This window comes from Anomalospiza imberbis, chromosome 3 (assembly GCF_031753505.1).
Source record: "Anomalospiza imberbis isolate Cuckoo-Finch-1a 21T00152 chromosome 3, ASM3175350v1, whole genome shotgun sequence".
NCBI lineage: Eukaryota > Metazoa > Chordata > Aves > Passeriformes > Viduidae > Anomalospiza > Anomalospiza imberbis.
The window spans coordinates 76,903,142-76,917,418 of NC_089683.1; the positions used below are offsets into that span (position 1 = coordinate 76,903,142).

Below are 14,277 nucleotides of genomic sequence, written 5' to 3' on the forward strand. Positions count from 1 at the left end.
AATCACAAATTTCAGAACATAAACAAATCACATCAAGGTTAAAATAAAACTTTTGCTATGAGTTGTTTTCAAATGTTAAAGGATAAAAAAGCCCTTCACAACACAATACTGAAAATGGCTTGAGAGAAGTGTTTAAAATACAAAGACTGAGAACTCATCCCCATACATACAGACTGCAGATTCCTAAATGTAGAACAGAAGAATGAAAATCCAGAGCTGCAATACAAATAACCATTTTTCTGCTTAAGAGCAATTACACTTTTTTTAGGAGATGAAATCTGTGCCCTATACATAGCTAAGACTCTCTAAGGCTGAATAGCTGCTTTGGTTTTAGAAATCCAGAAACAATTTTTATCATCCCTTCCTTTCTAAGGCCATCTAGTAAATGTTCCCATTCTATCCCTGTGGCCTGTTCCTGAAGGCAATTTCTGACTGAAGCCATGGAACAAACGAATGCAATAGTAGTCTTATAAAAGTTGGGAGATAGACAGGAATAATCTTTCTACTGTTTCCTTTAAGTACTAAAATGAATCCTGTCCTTGAAAAAGTGTTTTTACCACTGGCGCATTACAGAAAAGTGGGACACTAACACTTTATTCTCTCTCTACAGTTGCAGAAAACAGAAAAATATCATCTAGAGAGGATCAGAAGTGAACTGAGATATCTTCCTGCTGTCCACATTCATGTTCAGACACTTCTATACTGGCTAGTCTCTACATTAATTTTTAATTGTGTTCCTAATTCTACATGCAGTACCTCTGAAGTAAGAGCACATAACATTCTTGATTCCACCGGAGGACAAAACAATTAAAATGTAAATGTAGTTTGTTATTATAGAAGAACTTTATTGAACCTTGCTTTTAATCTAAACTGCTATATAAATTTACAGTTTTAGAATAACTTAAGCACTTTATTCAGTTCAGGAACATTTTTAGGTGAATATTTAAGCATTGTATTTCACTAAGCGAGTTTTGGATTTAGCAAGAGCTGAGAAAACTCTTAAACACTGTTTCTTCTTAATTTGTGCATTTACTACTGACTATGAAAGCAGACTTTATTCAGGAACATTCATGATAAACAGCTTAGTAAAACACTCTTTGCCCAAGCAACATAAAAGAATTCTGGAACATTTACTACAATATTTACAGTCATATATGCATAATGGTAATATGTTAAAACTCTACACTAAGAGTTTAAGACTAACTACATGCTTGCACCAAAGGCTATTAATCAATACCTCATTGTTTCACCTGGAGATGCCAAACACGTTTAACCCTATGCCTTATCATGCTGTTAACAAAAAGAATTACCATGTCGTAACTAGATATTCCTGCTGTGCTTTCAACCCTCCAGTCAACTCCCAAGCCTTCCACGAGAACTTCATCAAAGATGTCAACCTCTGACAAGTGAGTACTTAATAAATCTAAAGCTCCATTTAAAAAGTAGTTGGAAAAGTAAAAAAAAGCTCCCACTCTGCACAGACAGCGTGGCAGTGAGATATTCCTTTTTTTGCACACCAACTGGAAATTATTCTGGTGGCTGCCTGACCGCAGATGGAGTTCTTGCAAAACATAGCCCTGGCACTATGAATCTCCCAAGACCACTAAGAGTTTCAGAGCTTCCAACCCACTTACGAGTAGAACGCATGCAGCAGGTCAGAACACTGTAAACCCGAGCTCTGACAGGCTGAGAGGGCAGGCAAGGGGGCAGATGAGCATGGCAGAAATAAAACGGGTTGCTCAGAGAGGTCAGGCAATCTCTGATGTTGGGGGGTTTCACAGTTTAGCTAGGAAAACCCATCACTGACCCGATCTGGGTGCTGGTGACAAGCCCACTTCAAGTGGGAAGTTGGGTTAGATGATTTCCAGATGTCCATGCCAATGAAAATAATTTCTGTTATTCTGTAAGTAGCTGCAAAGGCAGCAGATTTACCTGTATGCAGTTCCTTAATAACAGTATCTCGAGTTAATGGTCTGTTCATGTTTAGGAAGTTGGAAATGCAGCCATAAAAATTAATATTCTATTAATATTTAAAAGAAAACCTAAATTCTGATTAAACTCATAGTTAGTTATGTTCAAAAGTCACAGCTCCTTTTAATAAATTAAATATGTGTCTCTCAAACCACTGAAACTGCCAAAATCGTCTTTTACGTATCTAGGTGTAAACAACCATATGCAAATATCCCTTTCTTGAACTTTTTCCAGAGAACAGGAAACATATTTTAAAAATTAATCCTAAACGTTGCTGAAGTATTATCATTAATTCCATGCATCTCTACAATAAAAACAAACAAACCAAACAATCTTTAAAACAAAGGGATTATTTGGCCGTATTCACCTTGTGTTTTTCCAAGTAAGGTCAAATATGTTGCAGTTTTACTAAATAGGAGAAAGTTTTTCAGGTACACAACTTTTACTCTATTTAAAATTTCTTTAAAGACATGCTTGTGTGGGTTTTTAAGAGGATGTTCTTGCAGATAACAAGATCAGAGAGACTGCTCCAGGAAGACCACTTCAGCAAAACAAAGGGAAATAATGTATTTCATAACAGCTGACAGAACACAGATTTAAAAAAACCCTTGAGGACTCAAGCCTTTGCTAATACCTTGAACTGTGTCCAAATGAAGAATACAATTCAGGAGCTTAGGCAGAGATGTGTGGTAATATTACCTCATCCACTCACTTGTTGAACATTTGTACTCTGTACTAGTTAAAGCTTTCTAACTCCTAAATTCTGATGAAGGTAGACAAACAAAACAGTATGAAGAGATTTGAAGGGTCTTTATAATACTATTTTAACTCCCAAGCCTCCAAGGTCATTAGAAATTGTGTCTGTTACTTGTTGGATCAATTTCCCTATCTTGGAGAACTAATATTTGTTTGTTTAGTATTCTCCTAGATGGTGTGGAAGCTTTTTGTTGTTTTCCAAGCTTGTTTAAAAAAAATCTATTAATCTACTTTCCAGATCCCCGCCATCCTATGTGACATTCATATCAATTTTATATACTATGCCTGTGTATGAAAACTTTTGAGAAATACCGCACTACTGGACAGCATTTTGCTAAGTGGGAGGCAGTAAGCCTCACACACAATTCCATAGGCTGGCAATTTAACAGGATGTGCACTGCCAATACAAAACCACACACAAAAAAAAATAAAATTGTGGCAGCAAAGTAAAGCACTTGGTGAAAGCATCATGACTTGTGATAATACTTCTGCAAAGTCAGAGGGTAATTTCAGCAACCAGCTAACTTCAGATAAAGTGTTAGAAACCTGCACACCTTCCTGCCACGTTATATCCATAGCTCTACATTGCTATGCTTCTTGGACAAGTTGAGTTAATTAGTATCACCTCTATGCTAGCAGCAAACGTACCACGCTGTTTTTCATCATGGCTCTAATACTGAAACCCTCGCAGGCTTGTTGCTTGTCCTGCTGCTTGTCCTTCTTCTCCCGCTGCTGGGGCCGCCTGTCACCGGCGGGTTTTGAGGGGCCCGGACGCCCCTCCTCCATTACCATCTCCCCACCGGCGCCCACGACAGACCAGATGCAAGTTACGGACTGGAAAAAACAAGCGACCATCAGCGTCCCGTGCCCAGCGACTTAGAGCAGGCAGCAGGTCCAACTTCTCTCACTCCACAACCAGCGACAGCCTCGCACACCCGTCCCGCGCCTCCCCTACCCCTCACAGGCCCGCTTTGCCTGCCCCTCGCCCCCAGTCCCCTTCTGCACCATCCCTGCTTGTCCCCCAACTCCGCCGTGTCCAGCCCTTCACCACCTGATGGCCTTGTCCCCCGGGGGGTCCTCGCCCCCGCCCTCCCGCCCGCCGCTGTCTCCCCGCCGCGTCCCGCCCTGTCGAGCTCTGCTGGGCACCTGCCGCCACGCGCGGTCCCCCGGCCACGCGACCGTCGCCAGGCAACGCGTCAACAGCCCGCCGGGGAAGCGAGAGGGGAATCACAAAGAGCCCCGTCAGCACCGCCCCGTCCCGCCCAGCTGTACCTACCCCCGGTGCACCGTACACCGGGGCGGCGGACAGCAATTAACGAGAAAGTCATTAGCGGTGTGTGGGGGAAATGTGAGGCGATAACGTGAGAAGAGCGTGTGCGGGTGTGAGCTGGCCAGGAACTACGCTACCCAAAGCGCCCAGCGTGCGCCTCCACCTCCCTCACTGAGGCGCATGCGCGTTCAGGGCCGGCCCACCGCTCCCGCAGTCGCGCGACCCCCCAGGGCGGCGACAGGGGAAGCGCTCGAGCGGCAGGCGCGGCCGGCACGTGCGCGCGCGTGCACGCGTCGCCCCTCTCCTTCCGCTTGGCGGCCGCCGCCATGATCGGTGAGTGAGCGCGCCGGGGAGCGGGGCGAGCCCGGATGCGGATCCGCCCTTTCCTCCCCGCCCCTTCCCTTCCGGCTTCTTCGCTGCTGTCGCCGCCGCTGCTGTCGCGTTTGTGGTCCTGGGAGCGGCGGGGGCTGGCCCGGCTCCCTTCGCTTCCCCTCGGTCCCCGCCCGTCTCCCCCGGTGCCTCGGCAGGGCAGGGACGGCTCGGGCCCCGCGGCGGGGGCGAGCTGGGGCTGCCCTCGGTCTGCGCCCGCTGGTTAAACCGCGTCGGGGCCGTGCAGGGCACGCGGGGGCCAAAGAGAGGGGTCACTGTCCTCCTGTTTTACCCCCGTGGGAGAGGGGAAAAAGGTCTGGCCAGTCCTTGTGACTGAGGTCATTTTTAAATCGCTCTTTATTCCTTCTCAGTATATCGATTGTAAATGCCTCTCGGCAAGGTTTGTGCGATCTGCGAACTTTTTTTGGCCGTGCCAGCATGTATACGTGTCATTAGTCTGGCGTGGTACCTGGTGGCGACCTGGAAAAGAAGAAACTTTCAGCACCTCATGGTGTTGGGAGTGTGACCTTTTGGTCCTTGAGCTGCTTTCTGTACCCATCCAGTGCTGGTGTGAAGCGGGACTTGGTTGTTTCAGCAGTGGGTTTTCTTCTCTTCCGTGAAAGATGAATCCATACCTGGGGAGTTCAAAATTACAGGATACGTTTTGTAGCCTTCCTATTTATTATACATTTCATCTTGCTTTGACTTTCTCAGTTTTGAGAATTCTTTAAAGTAAAACCTATAAAAAGTAGTGGATGCACATGCATTTTAGCAACTCTGCTGTTCTCAGGCTTGCTGTTTCATCATCAACGTTGGTGTCATAGTTTCTGTCTACTTAAGATCTCATCAAGATGAAAATTGTGCATTTTGTTGTGAAAATATTTATTGTTTTTAAATTGAACATCTCAAAAGTTTCCAAGAATACTATGGGTCTTTCAGGCATTGATTTATTTCTTAGCAGTGAAAATATGATGGCAGGTGTATCACTAATGTTCTTTCAGCTTTGCTAAAGCTAAAAAGAATGTTTCCCAGTATTTTCACCCTGTATACATATTAATGCAAATGGTCTCTTCCTAATTGTGAAATTTTTCTTACAGGACTTTGTCATTTGAACTACTATTTTCTTATGTAGTAGAGAACATTTTAAATTGAAGGCTTGGCTTAAGGGGAAAGCACAGAGGGTCAGGTATTCCAGTGTTTTTATTTTGCAATGTTATCTGCTGATCTGATGTATTGCTGTAGTATATAAAACATGTGTTTGCAGAACTGCAGTGTGTGTTTGTTTTTTGAATGCTTCAGAAAAGTAAGTTGAGTGTACCTGAGACTGCCCATGTGGTTACAGAGCCGATGCCTCTAGCTTCACACTGAAATCTAAATATTTGCTTACTGCTCATGAATATAAATGTTATATGACTGAGGAACGATAATTTTATTTTCACTGTGGCAGATGGAAACATCTGTGAATATTGATTATGAAATGTGCAGACCAATTAGTTGCATATTTAAAAACACGGCTTTACGTGAGTTGCAACCTGCCCTGGTTTAACCCCAGCTGGCAACTAAGTACCACACAGCTACTGGCTCACCCTCTCCTCCCCTGCCTAGCAGCAGGGTGGGGAGGAGAATTGCAGGCAAAAAAAGAAGTTTAATAATTGAAACAGAGTAATAAAAATACTGATAATGCTAATGATGATGATAGTAGTAATGAAAAGGAGAGGGAGGAAAAAAACTCAAGAGAAACAAGGGATGCAGAATAAAATTGCTCACTGACCAATGCCCAGCCCATCCTCAGACCAACTCCCACCAATTTATCTATTGGGCATGATCTGTGGTGTGGAATATCCCTGTGGCCAGTTTGAGTCAGCTGTCTCCTGGCCGCACTCCCAGTTTCTTACACACCTCCTCACTGACAGAGCATGGAAAACTGAAGTCCTTGATTTGGGCTAAGCACTATTTAGCAACAACTGAAACACCGGTGTGTTACCAACATTATTCTCATACTAAATTCAAGACGCAGCAGTGTACCAGCTTCTAAGTCAAATTAACTCTATCCCAGCCAAAATCATAACACCCTCACCCACTCTCCAAAAATAAAAGAATTATCTTCAAAGTATGTGATGGAGACCTAGTCCAGTATCCTGCTTTGAGACTTTCTGAAAACTCTCTAAACATTTGCATGCTGGGAATGCCATAGCAAAAACTGGGGGTAGGAGGGCAAGGGTGAGAAAATAATCTGCCCATTTTTTTTAACTTGAGTATTTAAAAGAATTTTCCTATAAAATACATGTATTTTTTCCAAAATGTTTCACAGTTTCATATCTTTCATGTCTTACATCCTCATAAGTTAATGCCATAATATGCACATGATAATTCCTTTAATTGATTTTTTTTATTTTCTATGTTCTTTCTTTTTTCTCTTCATTTCTCACAGGCCAGGTTGTATAGACTTGTGCGCATTCAGGTTCCTTAAAGGGTAATTTGAATCTGGACTGTGCTAGTTAAGTGACATAGCTTGTCATAGCTCTGCTTAGGGGCTTGGTAGGTTTGGGGAGTTTTTTGAGGTGGGGTTTTAAAGTTTATTCTTTATTTATTTGCTTACCATTGGATCAGCTAAAAACTAGTGTTAGTGGAATGGAAGTGACAACCTGCAGTTGGATTGGCTGATCTGTTTCTTAGTCAACAGCCCTGGCAATAATGTCACGTTCTTGAACACTTGTTCTGGGGAAAAAATAAAAAAAACCAACTGATTTTGAAGTAAGATGCTGGGACAGCTTTGTGGAATTTTTCAGAAAATATCTCTCAAAGAGCAAAAAACCCAGGAGAAGGCCCTAAGCTGTTTTAAAAATGTAGAAGGTGGACTATATAGTTAACAGTGGCAGTTCAGCATTTCTGTGGTGAATGAGAGATGAAGGTGGTGGTAACGACAGGTTGCGAAGGGTTTTGACAGTGAAATATGATTCATCTAGCAGTAATCAAGTTAAGGGAGAGTGGGAGCCTAGGTGAAAGTTTTAGCTATCTGGATGACCGATCACTCCTCTGTGTTGCACCCTTTTTCAGTGTGTTGATAATCTTTCTGCATAAATATTTCTCATTGGTATGAAAATAACTTGGAGGAAGCAAAATAAGAGTAAACCCTTTCAGAATTTCCCTGAATATATTTATATACATGGTACTATTTTAATATGGCACTAGTGTAGCAATCAAAGGAAAAGTAGTTTAGTTTTCTACTTAGATATTTTGATTTCATACTGCAATTTTGGTATGCAAAATACCTTTTTGTATTTTCTGAAATTTTCTTCTTCTGTTGGCATTTTGGTGTTCTAATGCTATGGATAGTTCAACTACAATACTGGAGTTATAGCTCAAGTTGTAGTTCACGAGCATGGGGAATAATCTGGGTGATAGTTTGTTTAAACAAAACCTAAACTTGGAATATCAAAGGCTACTTGCATTTCAGATACATTACCTGCTTTGCTCAGTTTGTTTTGAGCCTTTTTCCTTTCTGCTAGGATCACTGTATTGGATTGCATGTACAGAATTGCATCATGAAACACTTTGTGTTTTACTGGAATTATATATTGAGGATTATTTTCCTACATAATGCTTTATTATTACTCTGTCAGCAAGGTGTTACAAAGTTAGTGTCATTTGAAGTAGGATATCTTCAAAAGACAGCTGAGTTTTGCTAGATATACATAAGTGTGCTGGATTTTGTTGTTTCCATTAAGGGATATGAGAATTTTTGCTTGCATTTCTTTTTGAAAGACAAGTAGTAAGGGGGAGGAAGAGTGGGGTGTGTCTTTTTGCTTTTGGTATTTTGATTGATTTTTTTTTTTTTTTAAGACTGAAAAATAACAGTATTATAATATCAAGACACTGGAGACTAAGCAGGGGCTAAGGATATTCTGATGCACTGTTTTGAGTTTTTCAGATAGGGCCCTGAAGAAAATTGATCTGGCAATTTCTTTAAATTTATGACCCATGCTTACTTGCATGCAATGTGTAAATAGAGTCTCCATTGCCCAATGGTTTGATCCAGCCTATCTGTGTGATGAGAGAATAAAGTTAAGAGTTTCAGATTCCACTTTCTTTGAGAAACAATTAGGAAAAGGCCTTTGCTAACAAAATATTGAAATTGAAGAAAAATATTTTGGAAAGCCTAACAGCAAAAGCTACTGCTTAAGAGTCCTTGCCGAAGTAAAGAATGTCTTTTCTAGATAAGTTTAAAGTTAAAGACATTATTTTATTCTTTTGTGGTAACATTGCCTCAAGAGGTAGAGTAGTTTTCTTAACTGGAAACACATTTATCCCCCCTTACTGAAATAAGTTAGTTGGGCTACCACACCCTGCATCATGGAACTCTCAGTTGTATAAATGGTTAGGCCACAGAAGCAAATGATACTGAGAATGGTGAAGGTTTTCCAAGTTGCTATATTTAGGAGAAGCCCAAGGGAGAATAAAACCATTAGTGGGAAGTTTGTTACTTTGCCAGACAGGTTTATGTAAAATAGATAAATTAATTCTTTTCAATCAATTGTGGTTGTTGCTATGTACTGTATATAAGTATTGTTGGACTTTAAATCAACTTGTAACACAGAATGCAGCCAGTGATGTATGAAGTTTTCCATTAAAAGAAGACAAAACAATAATGTAAGAAATGGGCAGCTATATAGCCAGAATTCACAGAAAGCCACTACAAAGACTGGTTTGGAGATAATTCATTGGCAAGCTTTAGTTATGTAATTATCAGTTATTTCACAACCTGATTTTTTCCTTCTGAACTACAGTGTAGGTGGGGCATCTTGCAAATGTTTGTGCTTTATGAGGACTTCTAATCATTAAGTAACTAAATTTTAATATGGTAAATTATGTCATTTAAAATCTACAATATTTTTACAATTTTTCAGTTTCCAAATGTTGTACTTCAGGCCTTTTTCAGTCCTTCTGTATTTTGATCAGTGCTAAAGGAGTGGAATGATGGATGACCTTACAAAATAAGGATAAAAATCCATCTGGTTTATCTGATGTAGAAAAATGCATCAGTACCCTTTTGCCTGTTTTATTCTTGAGGCTGGACAAGATGGAGAAAGAATTATTGTGCACTTTTTGAAGCAGTCTGAAATCTGCCTGATTGTACTAAACTGGCTTTTAAGCAGTAGCTCTTGTGTTGCATCACTTTTCTTAATCAGCATGTTCATGTCTACATTAGTGTTGTTAAAGCTTGACCCAGGAAAAGTTGTAGCATCAAAGTTGTTTTTCGAGGCATGTGGAAATAACTGAAATGTTTGCCATGATATTACAAATTCTCTTAAGATGACAAGAGACAAAGAATAATTTAAGTTCTCCAGTTATCACTCAAATATTAAATTTGATTATAGCAATCTTAAAGGTAGAAATTAATGAAAAAATAATCATGAAACTGTCTTTTATTTCATGCCGTTGAGCAATTTGTACAGTGGTAGCTGGTATTGGTGCTGGTAAACATGCATCTTTTCTTGAACAAGGCAGTCTTATTAATGATTTCTCATGAATTCAAACAAAAGGTTGCATAAATAACTTGACAGAGTTATGATGCATTAAGTACACACGGTAGCTTTATGTGGTGTCTTTTTTACTGTGGCTACATGCCTATAATGGATAAGCCACAAAATCATCAAGAATTTCTTCTCTGTATATCACAATGCCTTCCAAAACAGTGGCATCATAAATTATGTGCTTCAGAGAAATTAACTCTGCTAACTGTATTCCTGTTTTTTTATTTCTAAGTAGTTTTTTTTTTTTTTTTTTTTTTTTTTTTAATGGCAGAAGCTCACTCTTGGACTTCAGAACTATTTGAAGCTGTCTACAGAATATAACACCTCTATTCACACTAGTAATTTCAGTGATGTAAATTTTAAAACCCTGACTCTAAAACTATTCAAAAGCTTTCATGCCCTCTGATGACCTCTGATTTTATAATATATTATGTCAGTATTTTCTTCTCCATTTACCTTTGAAAGAGGGAAAACAATGACATACACATATCTAAAAAGTATGATGGGTCATTGCCCATAAAACATGTCTAAAATAAATTGTCTGGATCCTGCAGTTTTTACCATACCTCTTGGCTGTATTCCTGTTCTGATTGTTGAGGAAGACTTGATTTTCTATCCATGGCTGGTTTGAGCTAAGTTGAAATGATGGAAGGTGGTTACTGAATGAACATTTTCAACAAGTGCCTTGCTATTAATGTCTTCCCTTTTTAACCTTTGGAAATTTTGGAAATCTGACCTATGGGATTGTGTGTTTATTTTCTGAATATGTCAAAAGTTCTTTTGTTATGCATTATTTGTTCCTATAGCATAGATCTGTTGGTAAGAAAACAAGAAAATATTGTTTGTACATTGTTTTATTCCATGGGTTTTATTCTTCTTTTGACATGCCCTTATGATTTGGGGACACAGGTTTTTTTACCTTAAAGCTCTAAGCCTAGACCTCTCAGCCAAGAAAAGAAAAAAGAAAAGCATTAAGAAGTTGATTTATTGTTTAAGACTTTCAGAAGATGATAATGATGAAGGAAGATCTGTATTGAGGAAAGAGCTTGTCATTACATGGCAGTTTAAAGGACAGCAAGGTTGTAATGTATTAATGCGTAGAAAATGTAAGTACAACCTTTTAGAGAGCAGTTGCAATCAAAAGCTGTTGGTTGTGCTGTTTTTAGTGAAGGTGGTATGAACAATGCATTTGTTGCCATAAAAGTTGGACATCCTCCTTTGCTTTAGTTTATCTGCTGAGAGTGGGGTTTTGTGTATTATGTAAAAGTAGGTTTGTGCACTAAGTTTTGCTGTTTGTGCACTAGGTTTTGCTGGTGATGACATAGAAGGGCACTGAAGCAAATTCATTTGCATTTGTAAATTGTGATACGTAAAAAAAAAAGCAAAATTGGCTTTCCAGTAACAAAAATCTTGCTTTGTTCACCACTGTTGTGATGATCAGCGTGAGTATTGTTTTGTTAAAAGTAAAGCTTTTCTATATTATAATGTAATTCCCCTACTTCTTTTTATTTGTTTGATGGGGGGGGTTTGTTTGGTTTTTTTTGTTTGTTTGTTTGTTTTCCCCAGTGTCTTCCTGTCTGTGCTGCTGTTTTCTGTATCTTTTGTTTAGCATTTCTAAATGTCTTAGCTCAGTGGTGAATTATGATGTTGCGTTCTTTTCCCCAGCCCCGCGCAGCTCCAGAGAGCCTGGAATGGCGCTGCTTCTCAGCGGGACTCGGGGCCGCCGCTTGCTTCTGGGCGCTTCTGTGTTCCGTGCACCGGGGTGGGCTGGCCGCGTTCTGCTGCCGGGTGCAAGGGGCAAGACGAAGAAGTAAGGAATTGTCCACTCTGTCTGTGTGGTTGGCTGGAGAGTTTTTATTGGCGCGTGGAGCTGCGATGGAGAAGCGTTGCTGCTCTCCAACGCCGCGTGGACAAAATGGCCGCGAGCAAAGAACGGAGTGGGGTTTTATAGGGGGCGGGCCAAGGGAGGCGCAAGCCCCCGTCGCCCAATGGGGGCAGGATACAAGGGTGTGACGTGGACCGGGGTGGTTAATGGGGATGCGACGGGTGGACACAGGGCTCCAGGGCGAATGGGGTTGCGGGGAATGGGGTAACTGACAGGAAAGTCTCAGGAAGGAGCAGGGGGTGGTTGCTGGAGTTGATCTGGAGCCGGACACCGTGGGGGGAACAGGGATGTACAAAGGGGTCCTCGGAACCGGCTAAGTAATACATATCAAAACCCCTAATCAGAACCCAAAATCCGGGATGCAATGGTGAATTTTCCCTCTTAGTTCATTGATTCCTTTTTAAAAAAAAATTATTAAATGTAGCCAATAGAACTGTCTTGGGTCAGATCTAATACTTCAGATTTAATAACTTTTAGTGTATAGAGCTAAGGATATTTAGCTAAATTCACAAGAGTAAGAATCACAAAAAACTGAGATGCCTGGGCTTTTTTAGGCAAATTGTGTGAGCCGTTTCTCTAAAACATCCTTTCCATCAGCAGAAACATTTAGACCTTTAAAGTTCAAGGAATAGTGTTCAGCTGCTTTTTGTTACAGTAATTTTACATGTGTATTTTCATTTTTAAATTGTGCCAATCCAGTAACGTTTTGGTAATGTGCTTTGATGTCATGGAAAAATTATTTTCCATTTTCTTCATTGGTATTAAACTAAAGGACTGTGCATGATGGAAACAAAAGTGGTTTATATTGGACATCATATTAAATCTCTGGCATATGGTTCTCTGGTTCTCCTTTCAATTTTTTTTTTTTTTTTTTTTTTTTTTTTTTTTTTTTGATGAGCTGAAATATTTTTGGTACATTTATGTTTACATTTTTTCCCTTTTCTGATATAGTGTCCTCTGTGGAATACTCTCAGTGGAAACATATGTTCAGAACTTCAAAGTAATTATGCTATTACTAAAAGCTTCATAATTAGATTACTGAAACTAAATGTTAAAAAAATTGATTTTCTTTTATCCAGTCATATCAATTTCATTCCAATCTGCTTTCTGGGTGATTGAAGAAACATGGTAGGACAAAGTCAAAGCCTGAGTAGAATTTCTTAAGTCTGGCATAGACCAGTTCCTGAAAAAGAAAAGGGAGCTTAGAGCAATGTTTAATCGGAGAGTAAGATTAAAAAAAAAGAAAACATATATTACCATTTTAACAGTAAATTTTTAGTGGTAGGTACCTCTACTTGGCAAACTGGATTGGGAAAATTGAAGCATGAGCTTGTCTCTCTATGATAACTGACCCTGTTTCTCAGAAGTAATGGGTCCAGTTTGTGTCTAAATTACTTTGTTTACAAAATATTGCCCTTCTTGCCTGTTATCTTTCTTTAAGAGTGAATTTGTTGTTGTGATAAAATGGGTATAGCTTGTGTTGAAAAAAGCTGTTTACTGCCAGGAACAGTTCAGGGCTACAGTCTAATACATCGATACAACAACAACAAACCCCAAACACAAAAAACCCACCAAAAAACAAACCAACCAAAAACCCCACAAACAAACAAACAAACAAAAGCAACAACAACAAAAAACAGTTCTTTCATTTTGCTCTAGCACACTTAGGGCACAATATTTTAAAAATACTTAGATGTACAAGAAGTCGTCAAAACCTGTTACTGTAGAACTGTACCTCATCTACCTTCCTTGTCTTTTGTAGCTCATCTGGGAAATATGGGGTCTTTTAAGAACAGGAGATGTTATCTTAATGATCCTGAACAAAAACACTGTGTCTATTAGGTCTCACAAGGCCCTGGTGTATTGGTCTGTTGACTTGCTTCATATTTTTTCTTCAAGCTGTATGCAGCTACAGGCTAACCTTTAAGTTGATTCCTTTTTATTCCCTTTACATAATTTTAGAATATTTTATTCACACTAACTCTGCTACTGTTTGAGATTTGGCTTTAGCCTGGTATGTGCTTTATGTAAGCAGTTGGTGTTCTGAGGCACATAAATTTCGAACTTGGTTAATGATTAATATTTTGAATTTTTAAATTTTTGTGGTTTGTTTTCATAGTCTACTTTTCATTCTACCTGCCCTTATTATACACAACAAAATAGCAGATGAAGCTGAAAAGTTTCTTTTACAGTGCTTCTAACAATTTCCATTAGAATTATCTTGTTGGAAGCAAATATCCCATCTGGTTTACTTTTTAACACAGCAAAACTCCATAGTGAGTTGTGTGCTGGAGCCTGGCTGAATTCCATACAGTGAGACTCTTGGCCCTTAGCAAGATGAGCACAATCTGTTTCTCTTATTTCTAATAAAGGAAAAGGAGAGTTTTTTAATTTGCTTCTTTGTTGCATTATGTTTCCATTTTATGCCTCCCTTTCTTAGAATTGCTGCTTTCCTGCTGTTATCCTTTTTTTTTTTTTTTTTTTCAGTACAG

General features: G+C 39.7%; 2 protein-coding genes across 4 annotated transcripts in view; one reads left to right on the top strand and one right to left on the bottom strand.

Moving 5' to 3' along the window:
• The window catches only part of PACRG (parkin coregulated), a 221,312-nt gene extending 217,189 nt beyond the window's left edge, over positions 1-4,123 (bottom strand). Inside the window, exons 1-2 of one of the 2 annotated variants that reach the window (XM_068185239.1) lie at positions 3,779-3,862; positions 3,376-3,561 (exon numbers count right to left, since the gene is read on the bottom strand). In XM_068185239.1, the coding sequence (XP_068041340.1) occupies positions 3,376-3,519 (144 nt within the window). In that variant the 5' untranslated portion in view covers positions 3,520-3,561; positions 3,779-3,862. Of the gene's footprint in view, positions 1-3,375; positions 3,562-3,778; positions 3,863-4,003 lie in introns of those variants that run through there. The other variant, XM_068185238.1, reaches the window with a different exon arrangement.
• An 85-nt stretch (positions 4,124-4,208) lies between these two features.
• The window catches only part of PRKN (parkin RBR E3 ubiquitin protein ligase), a 683,121-nt gene continuing 673,052 nt past the window's right edge, over positions 4,209-14,277 (top strand). The window contains exon 1 of one of the 2 annotated variants that reach the window (XM_068185226.1): positions 4,209-4,330. In XM_068185226.1, coding sequence (XP_068041327.1) covers positions 4,324-4,330 — 7 coding nt within the window. In that variant the 5' untranslated portion in view covers positions 4,209-4,323. The remainder of the gene's footprint in view (positions 4,331-14,277) is intronic. The other variant, XM_068185225.1, reaches the window with a different exon arrangement.